This window comes from Gymnoscopelus microlampas (genome assembly GCF_963454915.1).
Source record: "Gymnoscopelus microlampas genome assembly, chromosome: 5".
Taxonomy (NCBI): Eukaryota; Metazoa; Chordata; class Actinopteri; order Myctophiformes; family Myctophidae; genus Gymnoscopelus; species Gymnoscopelus microlampas.
In genome coordinates, this window is record NC_139942.1 from 23229510 (window position 1) to 23248451 (window position 18942).

Here is an 18942-nt window from a genome sequence, read left to right on the forward strand (position 1 = left end):
CAATTGAATTGGCACTTGGCACTTTACTGCTTCAGTAATAGTTGGCACTTTAACGCTAAATTCATTATTTATTTGCTATAGTTTGCACAAGCCCTGTCTGTTTTTAGTGTTTGGTGATTGTCTGTATTCCTGTATTTTAGTTAGTTAGTGGGCGCATTAGGAGGTTGAGGTTTTAGAATTAGTGTTATATTTTGTTTATGCTTTTCAATATTTTATGGCTTATAGACGCCACTGTATTAGCTTAATAAAATAGATTACCTTTTTATACAAACCTGTTTCCGTCCAGCTTTCTCCAAGGGATATGTGTTGAAGTGTTGTTCTCATTTAAAAGTATTGTACTTACCTGGGTAAACTCGAACCTGTGAATAGCCTAAGAAAGAGTGTTACAGAGGACCCTACCTCTTAAATAAAAAGGTGGCGTAGTCTTGCAGTACCTAACAAACAGTATTATTCTCACAGTAATTACGCACCCCGCACTTTACCGTGCAACTGATATTTTATTGTTGTGAGTTTAATGTGTATTGTTATTTATTTATTATTGAGACAAAGTAAAGAGTGTCAGCATTCTAAAAAGAAGTGGCAAGTTACATGTGACAACCTGGCCACCGTCACATTTGTAGTGACTTTTTTTGGTCCCTAACAGTCATCGAGCTCTGGACTTAGTCAATTTATTTTTTCACCATTGTGTCACTACCGAAACGAAAGTTTGTCACTACCAAAACGAAAGTTAAATCCGAAAAAATCACTAAGTGTGGAGGCCAAAATCGTCCCCCCAAAAACCCGTTAGGAGTACGTTTCAGACAATTTAGAGTTGATTGGTAATTTTCGTTTCGGTAAAATTTATTTTACCGAAACGAAAATTACCAATCAACTCTAAATTTAACTTTCGTTTCGGTAGTGACAAACTTTCGTTCAGGTAGTGACACAATGGTGAAAAAATAAATGTATTTGTCTTGTTTGTTGTTCAAGTCAAAGCACCAGGAAGGCTGTATTTCTTGGCCAACAGTTAGCTCAGTGGGTTGAGATGCAGTATTCATGATCCAGAGGCCATGAGTTCAAATCCCACTGGTGTCTTTACTGTGATGCTTCCCTTTGCAGACTAACTTCTAGAAAAACAAGTTAAAACCACCAGGAAACCTGTAACTCTCAGCCAACAGCATAGCTCAACTGGTAGAGCGTCTGTCCAATAACATGACTTGACTTGACTTGAGTGGGTTCGATTCCCACTCGAGTCAAGTGTCCCCGCTAACTTGGGGCAACGGATAAATTGACTGATATCCTTAGTGATGCTCTCCTTTGCAGACTAACTTCTAGAAAAACAAGTTAAAACCACCAGGAAACCTGTAACTCTCAGCCAACAGCATAGCTCAACTGGAAGAGCGTCTGTCCAATAACATGACTTGACTTGACTTGAGTGGGTTAGATTCCCACTCGAGTCAAGTGTCCCCGCTAAGTGTCCCACACTCGAGTCAAGTCAAGTCATGTTATTGGACAGACGCTCTACCAGTTGAACTATGCTGTTGGCTGAGAGTTACAGGTTTCCTGGTGGTTTTAACTTGTTTTTCTAGAAGTTAGTCTGCAAAGAAAGCATCACTAACGTTATCAGTCAATTTATCCGTTGCCCCAAGTTAGCGGGGACACTTGACTCGAGTGGGAATCGAACCCACTCAAGTCAAGTCATGTTATTGGACAGACGCCCTACCAGTTGAGCTATGCTGTTGGCTGAGAGTTACAGGTTTCCTTGTGGTTTTAACTTGTTTTTCTAGAAGTTAGTCTGCAAAGGGAAGCATCACTAAGGATATCAGTCAATTTATCCGTTGCCCCAAGTTACCGGGGACACTTGACTCGAGTGGGAATCTAACCCACTCAAGTCAAGTCAAGTCATGTTATTGGACAGACGCTCTACCAGTTGAGCTATGCTGTTGGCTGAGAGTTACAGGTTTCCTGGTGGTTTTAACTTGTTTTTCTAGAAGTTAGTCTGCAAAGAAAGCATCACTAAGGATATCAGTCAATTTATCCGTTGCCCCAAGTTAGCGGGGACACTTGACTTGAGTGGGAATCGAACCCACTCAAGTCAAGTCAAGTCAAGTCATGTTATTGGACAGACGCTCTACCAGTTGAGCTATGCTGTTGGCTGAGAGTTACAGGTTTCCTGGTGGTTTTAACTTGTTTTTCTAGAAGTTAGTCTGCAAAGGGAAGCATCACAGTAAAGACACCAGTGGGATTTGAACTCATGGCCTCTGGATCATGAATACTGCGTCTCAACCCATTGAGCTAACTGTTGGCCAAGAAATACAGCCTTCCTGGTGCTTTGACTTGAACAACAAACAAGACAAATACATTTATTTTTTCACCATTGTGTCACTACCGAAACGAAAGTTTGTCACTACCGAAACGAAAATTAAATTTAGAGTTGATTGTTAATTTTCGTTTCGGTAAAATAAATTTTACCGAAACAAAAATTACCAATCAACTCTAAATTGTCTGAAACGTACTCCTAACAGTTTTTTGGGGGGACGATTTTGGCCTCCACTTAGTGATTTTTTCGGATTTAACTTTCGTTTCGGTAGTGACAAACTTTCGTTTCGGTAGTGACACAATGGTGAAAAAATAAATTTACTAAGTCCAGAGCTCGATGACTGTTAGGGACCAAAAAAAGTCACTACAAAGTACTACCAATCAACTCTAAATTGCCTAAAACATACTCCTAACAGGTTTTTGGGGGGACGATTTTGGCCTGCACACTTAGTGATTTTTTCGGATTTAACTTTCGTTTCGGTAAAATAAATTTTACCAAAACGAAAATTACCAATCAACTCTAAATTGCCTGAAACGTACTCCTAACAGGTTTTTGGGGGGACGATTTTGGCCTCCACACTTAGTGATTTTTTCGGATTTAACTTTCGTTTCGGTAAAATAAATTTACCAATCAACTCTAAATTGCCTAAAACGTACTCCTAACAGGTTTTTGGGGGGACGATTTTGGCCTGCACACTTAGTGATTTTTTCGGATTTAACTTTCGTTTCGGTAAAATAAATTTTACCGAAACGAAAATTACCAATCAACTCTAAATTGCCTGAAACGTACTCCTAACAGGTTTTTGGGGGGACGATTTTGGCCTCCACACTTAGTGATTTTTTCGGATTTAACTTTCGTTTCGGTAAAATAAATTTACCAATCAACTCTAAATTGCCTGAAACGTACTCCTAACAGGTTTTTGGGGGGACGATTTTGGCCTCCACACTTAGTGATTTTTTCGGATTTAACTTTCGTTTCGGTAAAATAAATTTACCAATCAACTCTAAATTGCCTGAAACGTACTCCTAACAGGTTTTTGGGGGGACGATTTTGGCCTCCACACTTAGTGATTTTTTCGGATTTAACTTTCGTTTCGGTAAAATAAATTTTACCGAAACGAAAATTACCAATCAACTCTAAATTGCCTGAAACGTACTCCTAACAGGTTTTTGGGGGGACGATTTTGGCCTCCACACTTAGTGATTTTTTCGGATTTAACTTTCGTTTCGGTAAAATAAATTTTACCGAAACGAAAATTACCAATCAACTCTAAATTGCCTGAAACGTACTCCTAACAGGTTTTTGGGAGGACGATTTTGGCCTCCACACTTAGTGATTTTTTCGGATTTAACTTTCGTTTCGGTAAACTAAATTTACCAATCAACTCTAAATTGCCTGAAACGTACTCCTAACAGGTTTTTTGGGGGACGATTTTGGCCTCCACACTTAGTGATTTTTTCGGATTTAACTTTCGTTTCGGTAAAATAAATTTTACAGAAACAAACAAAAATTACAAATCAACTCTAAATTGCCTGAAACGTACTCCTAACAGGTTTTTGGGGGGACGATTTTGGCCTCCACACTTAGTGATTTTTTCGCATTTAACTTTCGTTTCCAAACGAAAATTACCAATCAACTCTAAATTGCCTGAAACGTACTCCTAACAGGTTTTTGGGGGGACAATATTGGCCTCCACACTTAGTGATTTTTTCGGATTTAACTTTCGTTTCGGTAAAATAAATTTTACCGAAACGAAAATTACCAATCAACTCTAAATTGCCTGAAACGTACTCCTAACAGGTTTTTGGGAGGACGATTTTGAAAATCAGTAAGATAGACTTGAGAAGTGAATTCGAATTGAATCAGATTATACTAAGATACCTTCACAGGCCCTGGGGATCTTACTATAATCTGAGCTTCAAATTGGAAGTGAATATTTGAAAAATTGAGCAATATCTAATTTGGGGTCTGAAAGGAAAATCAGTAAAATAATTGTTTAAAAAGTGAATAGGAATAGAATGTGAGATTATACTAAGATCCCCTGACCGACATGCATGCTCGAGATTTTTTCTTTGAAATCATTTGTAGTTTTGGAGATATTTAACTTTAAGCGCCCCATGCATTGTTAATGCGGCAATGGACATTTAAAGGCAGGCTTACAACTGCATACTTACGCCTAGTAACCTCATTCATACTTTAAAATGTTCATCTTACTGTGGACATGTTTGCCTGGAAAGGAATATTTGAAATGTTGCATAGTTTTAGAATTGTACTCCTTTAAAAGTTCAGAGATTTATAATGGAGGCGGATGGAAGGTTTTGGGACCTCAAAAAAACACTTTCACCTAGAAACTCCATTCACAGTTCAAAAAATCCACCTTACTGTGGATATGCATCCTTGAGATGTTTTACTTCGAAATCATTTGTAGTTTTTGAAATATTTTTTCTTTAAGCGCCCAATACATTGTCAATAGCAATGGATATTTAAAGGGAAAAGGGTACAGACTTTTACAAGCTAATTTGACAGAATAAGTCAGAACCTCTGTGGTGCAATGGTTTAGATACTGGACTTGCAACCAGAAGGTTACCGGTTCAAATCCAACCAGGACAGGTTCCCAACTAATACCTGACTCTTGCCTTTATCTGAACTTTCACTGAAGAGCGTACAAGAGACCATAAAAAGTATGTACCATGGTGGAGCAGTGGGTAAGATTCAGGCCATGCATACTGAAGGTCCTGAGCTCAAATCCCGCAAGGACATCTTTGATTGATTGATTGAATATTTTATTAGGCAAAAGAATGTAAAACAACACATTTACATTTAAAATACTTTGTCTAACAGGTCCGTTCATAAAAGTCCTTGCGGACTTGTTTCCAATGAGGGCCTTTCTAACTTTTACTTGGGGCTTTTACCTTTATCTAATCTTTAAGAAAATTCCACGCAAGTCAACAGTACAGGTAAGGACCTCTGTGGTGCAGTGGTTTAGATACAGGACTTGCAACCAGAAGGTTCCCGGTTGAAATCCAACCAGCGCACTTTTCAAACTTTTACCCGACTCTTGCACCTTTATCTGATCTTTCACTGAAGAGCGTGCAAGAGACCACAGAAAGTATGAACATCAAATTTCTCTTTTGGGCCTTGAGTCTTGGGACTCAAGGCCCAAAAGAGAAATTTGATGTCTACTTGGATCTAATGCGTTCGACTCAAGACTCTTGAGTCTTGGGCCCTCTACTGGCCCTCTACTGGCAGTGACGTCACACTTCGGTGCTCTAATGTTGCATAGTTTCAGAATTGTACTCCTTTAAAGGAGTATATTTCTAAAACTATGAAACATTTCAAAGATTCCTTTTCAGGCAAACATGTCCACAGTAAGATGAACATTTTAAACTATGAATGAGGTTACTAGGCGTAAGTATGTAGTTGTAAGCCTGCCTTTAAATGTCCATTGCCGCATATTGACAATGCATGGGGCGCTTAAAGTTAAATATTTCCAAAACTACAAATGATTTCAAAGAAAAAACCTCAAGCATGCATGTCCACAGTAAGATGGAATTTTAAAATTGTGAATGGAGTTTCTATGTGAAAGTTTTTTTGAGTTGTTTTTTAGGTGCCAAAATCCTCCATCGACCTCCATTATACATTTCTGAACTTTTAAAGGAGTATATTTCTAAAACTATGAAACATTTCAAAGATTCCTTTTCAGGCAAACATGACTACACCACCCATTTTAAGCCTACCATCCTCCCACCTCATTAGACACCCTCCCACTGTAGGCCTATCATCCTTCCACCTCACTACACCACCCACCCACTATAGGCCTACCATCATTCCACCTCACCCCACAAACGCTTCACAAACACATTTTCGGCTGTTTTGACATTTCTGGGATGTGATCCAAGACCCCCTCTGTATAACAAAGTGAGGCACACATTTTGCCATAAGCATGTTTTAACTGTGTCTAGACAAATAATTTGACATCAGCAGTAGTGAAACCATCTGTAATTTAAGACATTTATAATTGAAACCACCACCAGAAATCATACTGTTTAAGTGCCTAAATTCCCCCAAATACAGACAAATGTTAAACTTCAATACACTATTTATGTAGATTTCATTTCTCAACGACTATTATCACAGGATAGTGGAAAACAAACTGAATTTCGATATCTGTTTTACTTTCCCACTTTTCCATGAATTATATTTCTTTTATGTGGTTCCTTTTGGGTTTATTTTCATATCCATAACCTGGAAAATTGTTCTCTCAACATGTTATTACAGGACAGTGAAAATGGGGATACTTTTCTCTGATGTAAACAGACATTTCCGTTCCATGTCATGTAAACCTGAGAAGAGGAATGGCCTTCTAAAACAGCCTGCCTGTAGACTCTCTGGAGCAAGATACGTCTGACAGGACATCCTGCTGGAGGCTGGAGGGCAGGTAGATCCCCACCGCAGCACAAACCTTACTCTTTTATCTTATGAGTAAACATATGAAATGTCGCACGTATTCCAATTTAAGACTTGTGCTCTTGGTGGCAAATCCATCTTATCAGCCCCAACATCTGAAACACTGTAGTGAATGTTTAGGAATTTGTGGCAAGCTACACATAACAGTTTTCAAAAGAAAACATCTAGTTTATATTCTGCCTGTTGTTGGAGGCGCAGATGCTAGTGAACTTCAAATCAAAGAAGGAGTTGAACTTCTTGCCCAGATATGGAACATGAACATAGCAAGTTTCACTTGACCTCACATTGTCCTCATCCCCTCCGGTCTGTACTGCATGTAATGTTGCCATTTTGCACTTACCCTCCATATGTCTGACTATGCAGTTGTTTATATTATTGTGTAGGCTTACTTAAAGCTAGAAATTGCTTTATATTTGACAAGTGTGTGACAACTTACCAAAGCAATGGCAGATGATTTTTTATGAATCAACAAAGATGTGTGGCTTGTACATCATCTTTTCAATTGTCCACTGACTATTTTTCCCGAGCACATTGAAATAATATACGTACTACTGCTCAGAAACACATCTGCTGTTGCTAACAGCACCGTCTTGTTCTACAATAAACATGTCAAGGTTTTACAACAAGCTCCCCTGACCAGCTGCGATGGGATGGTGAATTCAGATGTCTTTAAAGAAGGATGACGGGTCGGAGGATTGAGGAGTGGGGTTTAGAGGACCCGTGGAGGGGTGGACAACAACCGCCAAGAACACCCTGAATAATCTAAAGTCGGTCCAAGGAGGAAATATTCCTTCAACCTTTAAACTCAGTTGAGTGTTTTATGTTTTATAGCCTACATACTTCATATTTCACTGGTGTTTGCACATGAAATAAGAGTATTAAAAGAGAGGGTATGTATTGCCAATGAGTTTTGATGGGTCTGGTATTTCTTTCATGGAAAATAAAGACATAACTATCCATAAATAAACAGAAATATCAAATAATATGAATGGACATGAAACTGCATTCATGTATGCTGTTCACGGTCAGTGAGCTTCTCTTGTTTTACAGAAAGAAATGACATGTACATTTAAAAAATTCAGATTCACTCTGAAAGCTTGATTAACCATGTTCCTTACTCCTGTTCTTTGTAAGACTGTGGTGCCCCCTATTGTTGACCTGCTTAAATGGTCTTATCCTTAAAAGAAAAAAAAAGAGAGTGGGCAGTTCAGTTTTATTGTGATAGACTTCATAAAGCAGAGAAAGACAGTGAAGGCACTGGCAGAAATCAATATTAGGCCAGCTTGAGGTACAAGTGTGTTCGGAGCCAAGCTCCGTCACCCAGTAGTGGAGATTTTATATCGACATAATTATTTTTGTTTAATGTTTATATATAATTTTAAAGCTTTTAGTTTAGTTGTTTTCGTTTTTTGCTTCTATTTAGGCAAGACAGTGCAGAGAGACAGGACGTAGAGTGAAGGGAGAGAGGGAGAAAGGCATGCAACACATCTCCAGCCGGAATCAAACCAGAAACATTGCAATTATGTGGCCAACACACAATCCGGTCTCAACTTCTGGTGCATCCTAGTACAGCTACATAATTTCTAGCTTATATAACACCTGGGGAATTTTATAAATATTAATATAAACATATATATATATATATATATTTATATATGTATAAATAAAATGCATTTCCACTGCAAATTCATGTCAGAAAAAAAAAAAAACGAAAACGACTGATGTTAAGCTTTTACCGCACACTGTCAGAAGCTCTTCTAGAAGGGTCTCCCACAGGTATATTAAAATAATAGTAGACTTACACTCGCTCATAAATGCTCACATGGAATAATATATATTCATCTAGAAGACTGTGGCATATAATCATTATGTTTTACATTAACATCACTTACATGTGCATCAAGCGAATGGGCAATCACTCATGTTTTATTAATAGAAGCATAAGCATTCCTATAGGAAGACATATACATTATACACACACACACACACACACACACACACACACACACACACACACACACACACACACACACACACACACACACACACACACACACACACACACACACACACACACACACACACACACACACACACACACACACACACACACACACACACACACACACACACACACACACAACCACTGGGAGTGGTGGAATGGTGCTACTGTACTGTATGTAAATCCATTTTTCTGTGGTACCAGTAGTTGATCTAAGGCTAGAAATAAATAATATACAGTAACGCTTATGACTTTGAAATATATCTATTATGTCTAACACTTCCTTACCCACTCCCTCACTCCCTTCAGAACATTCCAGGAACTCAATTTAGCATTTTCATCAGTCTTTTATTAACTTCTCCCACGCGACCTAATCCTTTCTGACATGATTGTCCTCAGAGCGATGCCAAAACACTTTTAAGTCAACTGGAACCCATGACTCATTTACAGATGTGGCTTAAATAAACATGCTTCAACTTACAGGTGATAACAAGTCTTAAAAATGTGGTGTCTATGGCTGTAATTTCAGAATTCCACACTCCCTTAACGTCTGGTGAACTATATAATGAGAGGCGAGAAATGAAAGTGAGAAATGGACATAGAGTGGGCTGTGGTGATTTGTTCTCTGCTCTGGGAGAGGTATTCTTAATTATTATTTTTTTGCATTGGTTGCACTTGGCGAATGGACTTTTGGTGAATGGAATTTTGATATAATTAAATTAAGAACTAGAAGTATAGTATTTCAGGAGCTGTTGAAATGTATCCATGTAGTATATCCTTTTTAACTTTTACCACCACCTAATAATAATAACTCGAAGAAGCAGTTCCTAGAGAAACTGCTTGGGCTCGGTGAAAATAAAGAAAATATGTTTAGTATTTCAGAGGAATGTACCTTCAAATGTGCAACAAGTAGAAATAGCCATTGAGTAAAATAATTGATTTAAAAGCATAATTATATTTTAAAGATAATATTTGGGTACTTGTAACTTGTAAAGTTCAAAAGGTTTGAACAGAATAAGTGTTTGAGGTAGCTTTAGATGATGGTGCTGAAAGGAGGTGGTAACATTGAGTAATGACAAGGTAACGACAGACTGAACAAGGGCATGTGCAGGCGTTATCTGACCACTGAATTATGTCATATGTTAGATATTCACAGCGATCATCAGAACTATACAGATATTATATCAAGACTTCTTGGAATGCACTTTAAAACTACTGGTACCCACTGCCTACAGTCCTTGAGGACAATGCCCCACTATACCAAGTGCCCACCAATATCTTCCAAGTACGAAATGTTCATATGCAATGTATTTTTGGTTCAGAAACGTCATGCAAACTACCTGCCATAACCGATTTACTGAGCAGATATGGCCTCTTTCAACAGTCTACTAACTCAGTTACTTTTCCTGTAAGTCATAATTTATGTATTTTTAGATCATTTTCAAGACAAAGTGGTGAGATAGTCTGGACTGAAGGTTAGTATGTTGGAGGCAGTCTGTACAGCATGCTCAAGGCCAATGTGTCATTTCTTAATTGGTGCATAAGAAAACAAACATACAAAAATAAAGAAAATGAAATAGATTACAAAACTTGAGCCAATGAGTAAAATAAATATTCAACATCATATGCATTCTAGACTTCATAATCAAAGAACTGAAGTAGACAGATTATACATAGATTTACGGTCCCTACAGTATGTGTCTCTAAGCAACAAAACAGCTCTTTTTCGCAGCAGCCATTTTGACATGAAATAGTAGGGTAAACACAGGTGTTACCAATGAGACTAGAATGTTTTGTTTCATTCAGGTCAAACAGAGTCAGGGTGCCGCTATTGTCCTTGGATCACTGGAAAGGCTCTATTATAATAATTGAACCACCAATTGAATCATTGGTAACATCTGTGTTTACCATACTATTTCATGTCAATATGTAAAATATAAGTAATTAAAAAATAAAAATATTCCTGTGGTACACATACCCCAGCTTAGTCCAGTGGTGGACAACAAAGAATATACTCAAGTAAATACTTAAGTATTCTAAAGTAAAAATGACTTAATATTTTCTTCAATGAAAAAATAGTGAATATAGCAGATCGGCTATTTTCACTATATTTGAAATAGGGCTTAAGTAGTTAATTCATAATATACTTGTGTAAGTTTGGGTCACAAGAGTCCTTTCCTAGAAATGTTTAGTCCATAAGTACAATATTTCTATTTGAAATGTAGCGGAGTGAAAGTCAAATGCTTGCAAAAATAAAGGTACCGTCCGCCACTGCCTTAGTCACAAAAGTAATTCATCTTTTTATTGTCTGTCGAAACGGTTCACAGTTCCATTCTCCACAGACAAAGGCAGTGAAAGAGGTGTGGTTTGTTGTAAGTTGCCTTGACAACTTCAGTTGCAGAGAGAGAATAAAAACAACTTCCTCACTGTTACCAAGTGCACAGAACAGGACTCTGGTCAGGTGCATCTCATCGAGCTCTCCTCCCTTCTGCTCTAAACTTAACCAGATCTTTTTTTTCTCCTCCCTGTCATACCAGAGACACTTGAGAGAAATGGCTTTGAACACCACGTCTGAAGGCCCTTTGGAGAGACTGAGGCAGCGATGTCTGGCCAGGGGAGCTGCTGGGATCAAAGGGTTGGCAAGGCAAGTAAATCACAACAAATAACTTCTACCCATGTCTACCCATCCTCTGAAGCCAATAAATAGTGAAGTGAAGAGACAAAAACAAGGTAGTTATCAAATTTGAATCGACTATAATGCTTTATCTGATTAAACAGATTAAGACTACAGTTGCTGATCTGTATCACAGAGTTAACTGGAACAATTTGCTCCTCACAGGTCTCCGCCAGGCCAGGTAGTAGAAGTCAATCTTAGCCAATCAGGATGAAATATGAAAAATTTGATCCGTCTTGATGACATGACTATAGAGATAATGTGCACCGATTTGTGTGATGTTTGGACAAAATCTGTAGGAGTAATAGCAAGAAATGTTTTGCAAAAATCGGCCTGCTGATGGCCCTGTAATATTCCAATGTGAAAAGGGTGGCATTTCTTCCTCGACCTAGAGGGAATGTGCTTGCTAAGTTTCATGGAAATCGGGTGCTGCATTCATGATTTGAGGCATTTTGTTCAAAACATACTACTACTGCAAACTGCCTCCAGGGAGTGTGCGTGCACAGTTTCACGCCGATCAGTCCAACGGTGCCGGAGATTAGCTGTCCACAGACGGACGGATGAACACACACACACACACACACACACACACACACACACACACACACACACACACACACACACACACACACACACACACACACACACACACACACACACACACACACACACACACACACACACACACACACACACACACACACACACACACAGGACGCACGGACAGATAGGGGCGAATAGATAGTCGGCAAAAATCCAATCCTGTGTAAACAGAAGAAGCCCAGGCACCATTTTGAAGATGGAGTTGTGTGCAGTTAGTCTTTTTATGTCAGTGTTTCAGAGTGTTTTTATTTGCTTTTAGGCTCAAGGATCGCAATGTCTTTCAGTCAGTCTGCCCGTTCATCAATACAGCCAACTATTTGGTCCCAAACAACATAACTAGAATACTACTAATGAATTCTACTTTCATACTATACTAGCATACAAAATATCTCAAAATCTAATTGGTGGATTGCCATGAAACTTGTCCATCCAACACTTTGGTCCCAAAAAGACTATTACTGTATCTGGGGTGTTAGAGCAGCACAACCTCTAGGGACTAGTGGGGCTTGTAGACTCTTAAAGGGTTAGTTCAAATTTTTTGAGTATTTTCTGTAGGAAATACTTACTGTACCATTAATGTAGTGGTTGCAAAGGTATTAATTGATTGCCCGAGTCCCGTGGTCAGAGTTATGATCCGTTTCTGATAAATATGAATGTAGTTCCGGTAGATTAGTAGATTTGGTGGGGGCCGCTCATTAAAAATAAATACATTTAAAAAACTAGCGTCATTTGTATTGTTGACCTATTTCTACCATATAGAGCAGGTTTCGTTCAATTTCGACCCCTCTGTCACATGGTACTATTTTTTGTGTCATATATTTTGTGCGTGAGTAGGCTGCCGCGGCGCAGTGATTCTGGACACAAACATTAGTACCATGTGACAGAGGGGTCGAAATTGAATGAAACCTGCTCTATATGGTAGAAATAGGTCAACAATAAAAATGACGTTAGTTTTTTTAATTTATTTATTTTTAATGAGCGGCCCCCACCAAATCTACTAATCTACCGGAACTACTTCATATTTATCAGAAATGGACCATAACTCTGACCACAGGACTCGGGCAATCAATTAATACCTTTGCAACCACTACATTAATGGTAAGTATTTCCTACAGAGAATACTCAAAAATCTGAACTAACCCTTTAAGTCTTGTTTCGTTTACTTTACGTTTCTTTGTACAGTATTTTTCTTGTATTACCTAATTGTTTTATATAATTGGGGTTTGCTTGCTTGATTTTTTTTTTTAATTTTGTAACAATAAGTACTATGTAAATAAAATTATCTATGCAATTGTTTTTCTGGCAGGACCTTTCGTATCATGGATGATAATGGCAGTAAGTCCTTGGACCTCCACGAGTTCATCAAGGGTCTAAACGACTATGGTTTAGCAGTGGACATGGAAGAAGCACAACAGCTATTTGAGGCATTTGATAAGGACGGCAGTGGAACTATTGACTTCAATGAGTTTCTGAAAAATCTGAGGGTAGGTTAAATTGACATGTAAAACAAATCTTTGGCATCACCCAAAGAAGGTAAATGTCCATTTTAACTGGTATGTATGAGGTAGAACTTCAAGGATACTGTGAGTAATGGTGGTGCGGCTGTGAGACATTACTGGAAATTATTACATGGTGTGTAGGCCCTGCATATCACTGCATTCTGTGGTCTGCTATTTCTTGATAGCGGACTGCTGCTATGAATAACGGACCATTGCTATTTAGCCTTTTTTTGGTTATATTTTGTGCTGAATTATTGATTTTTCTAGTAAGTAGGTCTGTAATAAGCAAGATAATGAGCAGTGAGCTGGTCATTATTTCAAAAATAATCCCAGACAGGGTGATGCAGGATGCAGGTTTATTTTCCAATAATGACCGCCTCACTGAATATTATCCCACTTATTATACACAAAATATATTTATTAGCTTACAAGTTTCTGATTCCATAACAACTTAAACAGGGGCGGAGCAGCGATATTTAGAACAGTGGTCTGCTATCAAGAATTAATAGACAACTGAACGCTACGACTGACAAATCAGAATCGAACATTTGACAAAACCATGTAGTAATTACATTTAACTCACTTCCTGTGGTTAATGGGTCATTTTTGGTGACAGCCAAACCCAAGTTAGTTGGGTTTGAAATGTTCCTGTCTCTCTCTCACTGTCGCTATCGAAATAAAGGGTATAAAAAAATTAAATAAAACAAATCTGTGCTTTAATCTACTTCAGACTCCAGATCAACCAAACTTAAATTAAAGCAAACATTTGCTTTACAAGAGTTCCAACTTGTCTAGTATTCAAATATGTGCCCTATATCTGACTTGACCCATCGGCTAATCCAAGGACATTAAAACAAACCCTAGGAATTCTTTCAAACTTCTAATTAAACAAAGGTCTGATAAGAAAAAATGAGTCTACTCCATTTCATTGTCTCCATTAGTCAATGTCAGACACCAGGACAAAGGTGGTTCTAGAGGCCTTTAAGAAGCTGGATAAGACGGGAGACGGGGTGGTGACAGTGGCAGACCTGAGAGGGGTGTACAACGCAACACAGCACCCCAAGTACAAGAGTGCAGAGTGGACAGAAGACCAGGTGTTCCTCTGCTTCCTGGAAAACTTTGAATCTCCCAATGACAAAGATGGGAAGGTATACCAAATACTGCATACTGTCAATTGTGCTAATGATACTTGTTTGACGCAGATGTCAGTGACTTTTTCTTTTCTTTTTTGTAAAAATGTTATTTAGATAAACATGTTTCACATTTTACTAAAACATGACAGACAGATAATAGCAGTAAACAAAATGAAATAAAAAATACATTAAAAACTAAACAATAATACCCACCCACACACACCCTGAAAAGGTACAATACAGTTTACACATTAGCACTCATCAGGCCGTGGCCAGTCTGACAATTCAAGTCCCATACTCTTTAGGTCAAATAAGTAATTTGAAAGGCAACATGCAGTCTCGTGTCAAGTAAGTGAGATCAAACCCTGTTTACATTTAAATGTACCATATACGGAGTAGGATTTCCAGCTTGAAGTAGAATAAACGTATCATAAAATTACACCACTCAATCATTACTGATGGCAGAGCAGGTCTTTAACAACCACAAAGCCAGTTGCAAAGCGCCCATCCCTCTGGGTAACAGGATCTAAACAGCAGACACAACATGCCTCTGAGTTACCTTTACAATACCACGGATCACCATACTTTCCCCATGGGCTGTGAGTTCTGTAGATCAGTAGTCACTATATCCCATAGCGTTGACGGACAGCCATGCTGTGGTTTTAATGGTTGTTGGTGACTGTGGTGGTAGATGTGATTTGGGCTCTGCTTTGGGTGGAGATGGAGGAGTGACTCACAAGAGCAGTGTCAGGGTTAATTGACCAGCAGGTGTGTGTGTGTGTGTGTGTGTGTGTGTGTGTGTGTGTGTGAGAGAGAGAGAGAGAGAGAGAGAGAGAGAGAGAGAGAGAGAGAGAGAGAGAGAGAGAGAGAGAGAGAGAGAGAGAGAGAGAGAGAGAGAGCTCTCCTCATTGGATTAGTGTCCCAGCCTGAAAATGCATTTTATATTCAATTACTACTATCAGAACATGGAGCTATTTAACACTTATTAACAAAAATAGCACTTGCGCTACCTTTAAACGCATTACAAGCAGCATATATAAATATATCATTATCATTATTATATATGTCTGTCCGTCTGTCCAACACATCCGTCCCAATATGCCAAAAACTTCTGACTGGATGGCCATGAACTTTTCTATACACCTTTGTGCTCTCCAGATGTTTATCTGAGAAGAAATCCTACTGATGTAGTTGACCCCCTGCCCTTTCCTCTAGCTTCACCCTCTAGCACCACCCTCAGGCCAAAATTGACACATTTTCTCAAAATCTACTGGGCAGATTGTCATGACACTTGCTGAGCGCATTCTTCCCTGGAGAATGAACCCAACTAAATACTGGTGACCGACCCCATGGCCTTTCCTAGGGTATATTATTTTATTTCCCTCTAAAACTTTTTTCTAGCAAACCCTGGGGGGATATTACTTCTCTGCATTTGACCCATCCTATTAGGAGCAGTGAGCTGCTGCAAATGAGCGCACAGGGAGCAATTAGGGGTTCAGTGTCTTGCTCAGGGACACCTCGACACGAAGCCTGGAGGAGCCAGCCAGCCAACCAGGGATGTAACAGGGGATCTTCCCATTCCCCAGGCGGCCACTCTACCTCCTGAGCAACTGCCTCCCTATGTTATGTGTTGATCCGTCATTGAATAATATACAATACAGAGTATGGGTTATAGGGTTGGGTTATGTTGTCGAAAAAAATGTTTGCACACCTACAGCTACACCTCATGGCTTTTTTGTGGTTTTGGCTTTTTGTTTAAATATATTTGCAATTGGACCCATAGATCTTTAGTTGTCACAGTGTCCTCCTGGCCCTCTGTGGCAGGAGTTGCATTATAATGCACACATGCATTATAATGGCTGTTGGTTCAAAATCACTTGTTGAAACATTTTTACTCTGTACCCTTTCATTAAGAGCAAAGTTTAATATTTAGCTGTCACCCACGCCTCAAGTTCTTCCGTAAATCAGAACACAGTGTGTGTGTGTGTGTGTGTGTGTGTGTGTGTGTGTGTGTGTGTGTGTGTGTGTGTGTGTGTGTGTGTGTGTGTGTGTGTGTGTGTGTGTGTGTGTGTGTGTGTTTGTGTGTGTGTGTGTGTGTGTGTGCGTGCGTGCGTGCGTGCGTGCGTGCGTGCGTGCGTGCGTGCGTGCGTGCGTGCGTGTGTGTGTGTTGGGAGGGGGGGGGGGGGGGGGTTCTTCCACGCTGTTTTCACAAATGGCAGATTAGGACTTGGCCCTAACAAAAATGTTCAGCCTCGAGATCATGTGTGACATGAGAGCGAGACTCTGTGCTTTACTCTCTCTAATGAATGTCATATACTTACAGGTCACTGATGAAGAGTTTGTGAACTACTACAGTGGAGTGAGTGCCTCAATTGACAATGATGCCTACTTTGTGCAGATGATGAAAAATGCCTGGAAACTAAATTAATTATTTTGTGTGAAATACGGTATAGATGATAGATCACTTATGTAGCCTACAGTATACAGGCCAAATGTCGCCTGACAATCAACATATTTTGAAGTTGCCAAAACACAAAATATTATTATAATAAAATGATTATCCAGTTGTTTACAAATTTGTAGATTTATTCATTTCATTTCTTTGATCGCTTCATCTGGCCTTAGGGTTACTTTTACAGTTACAAAACAACAAACATATCTCAATACTGAGTGAACTGTTTCAAAACTCTTCACACAGCATGACAGCAGTATGTGGATGAAGATGTGAATGTTTTGGTGTTTGGATACAAAAAAGCATTCAACTGCATGCTTTCAAAATTCTCAGTCTCTCATATTTGAATATCAACCAGCAAAACTGAATCCCATTTTGCAAATGACTAGATCAGGGGTCTTCAATGTTTTTAGGCCAAGGACCCCTTAGCTGAGAGAGAGATGAAGCAGGGACCCCTACTACATATTGTATAAAATTGTGTTGCAGATAAAACTGTTTCATAGATAGCTTCATATAGTATCATGGTCAGTATATCATGGTCAGTATCATGCCAGTATCATGGTCAATATCATGTCAGTATCATGGTCAATATCATGTCAGTATCATGGTCAATATCATGCCAGTATCATGGTCAATATCATGGTCAGTATTAGCTCTGATCCATAGCCTAGAAGAAGTTCTCCTTAAAGGAGGAGTTCACCCAAAAAATGACTTATTTTCTATCAATTACACACCCCATGAAGCCTTGATTTCATGGATTATTATTTTTTTTGTGGCATTCCTAAGACAATAATTTGACGCGGGTGTATTTCCGGTAGGAGACACAAATAATCTACTTTGTGTCTCCTACCGGATACATTAGCCGGTAGGAGACGGGAATCAAATTATTAGCTTAGGAATGCGACAAAAAACAAAAAGAATCCATGGATTCAAGGCTTCATAGGGTGTGCAATTGATAGAAAATACGTCATTTTCTGGGTGAACTCCTCCTTTAAGGCTATGGGACTTTCGATTCTTTGCGCTCGCACCACAGGCTGCACAGCCTCCGGTCAATGGAATTTTTCTATTGACAAGAACTGTAGAGGGTGCAGCGCAATAACTAAATAATGTTTTCTTTCCGGTGAAATTTTGGCCAAGCCCTCCAGTGATTGGTTGGGGTTGCCTACTTAAAAGCACCACAGTGGTCATTGGCAACATTTGTAGTATTGCTGTCTCTTGCATGCTTGTGTGTCACTTGCCATCCCTAATACTCTGTTTCAGTTAACCTTCATTAAAGCTTAGTTGTGTAACAAACACAATTGGCCCGTGTTTGGGGGAGGGCAGCTGGGAGGGTGATAATAGTCACTGCACATACCTACCTGTCAGCAGGGAGTGTTGGGCGGGAGGAGCAGAATGAAGTCCTACGTCCTCCCGGTGGGGCTCCTCACTGGTAGGTAAGTCACTAGGATAGAACAGCAGTGACAACACAGAAATGTGTGTGGGGAGGAATCAATTGGCATAAAGACAGATAGAAAGAAAGAAAGATTTACATATTTACGTACCGTAATATGACATAAATATAAGGTGCTACAAAGTAACAATGTGATTCAGGATGTGGATTAAAAAGTGATTTACAGGGGTTCCCTGAGCCAAAAAGGATTGGGTTAGATAGTGTTAAAAACTTGAGATTAGGTTTAGATTATTTACTGAGCCATATGTCATTTTATTTGGTTATATATTCAATCATCATGTTTAAAGTATCGATCAATTTAGCATGGAGGTGCCCACTCTTCCTGTATCTTATTAGCCAAGCAGCCCTGTCATACCAAAACCA

General features: G+C 39.1%; 1 protein-coding gene across 1 annotated transcript; it reads left to right on the top strand.

Annotated features, from left to right (window-relative positions):
* Positions 1-11226: 11226 nt before the first annotated feature.
* On the top strand, positions 11227-17145 carry capsla (calcyphosine-like a). Its single transcript, XM_084058293.1, has 4 exons — positions 11227-11412; positions 13352-13529; positions 14486-14692; positions 17001-17145. Exons 1-4 carry the CDS (start codon positions 11321-11323, stop codon positions 17103-17105), a joined length of 582 nt encoding a protein of 193 aa, XP_083914419.1. The 5' UTR covers positions 11227-11320; the 3' UTR covers positions 17106-17145.
* Positions 17146-18942: the final 1797 nt, after the last annotated feature.

Coding starts and splice junctions, on each gene's coding strand:
- capsla (XM_084058293.1), top strand. CDS start 11,321: ATGGCTTTGAACACCACGTCTGAAGGCCCTTTGGAGAGACTGAGGCAG. Junction 13,530..14,485: donor AGTTTCTGAAAAATCTGAGG/GTAGGTTAAATT, acceptor TGTCTCCATTAG/TCAATGTCAGACACCAGGAC. Junction 14,693..17,000: donor CCAATGACAAAGATGGGAAG/GTATACCAAATA, acceptor ATATACTTACAG/GTCACTGATGAAGAGTTTGT.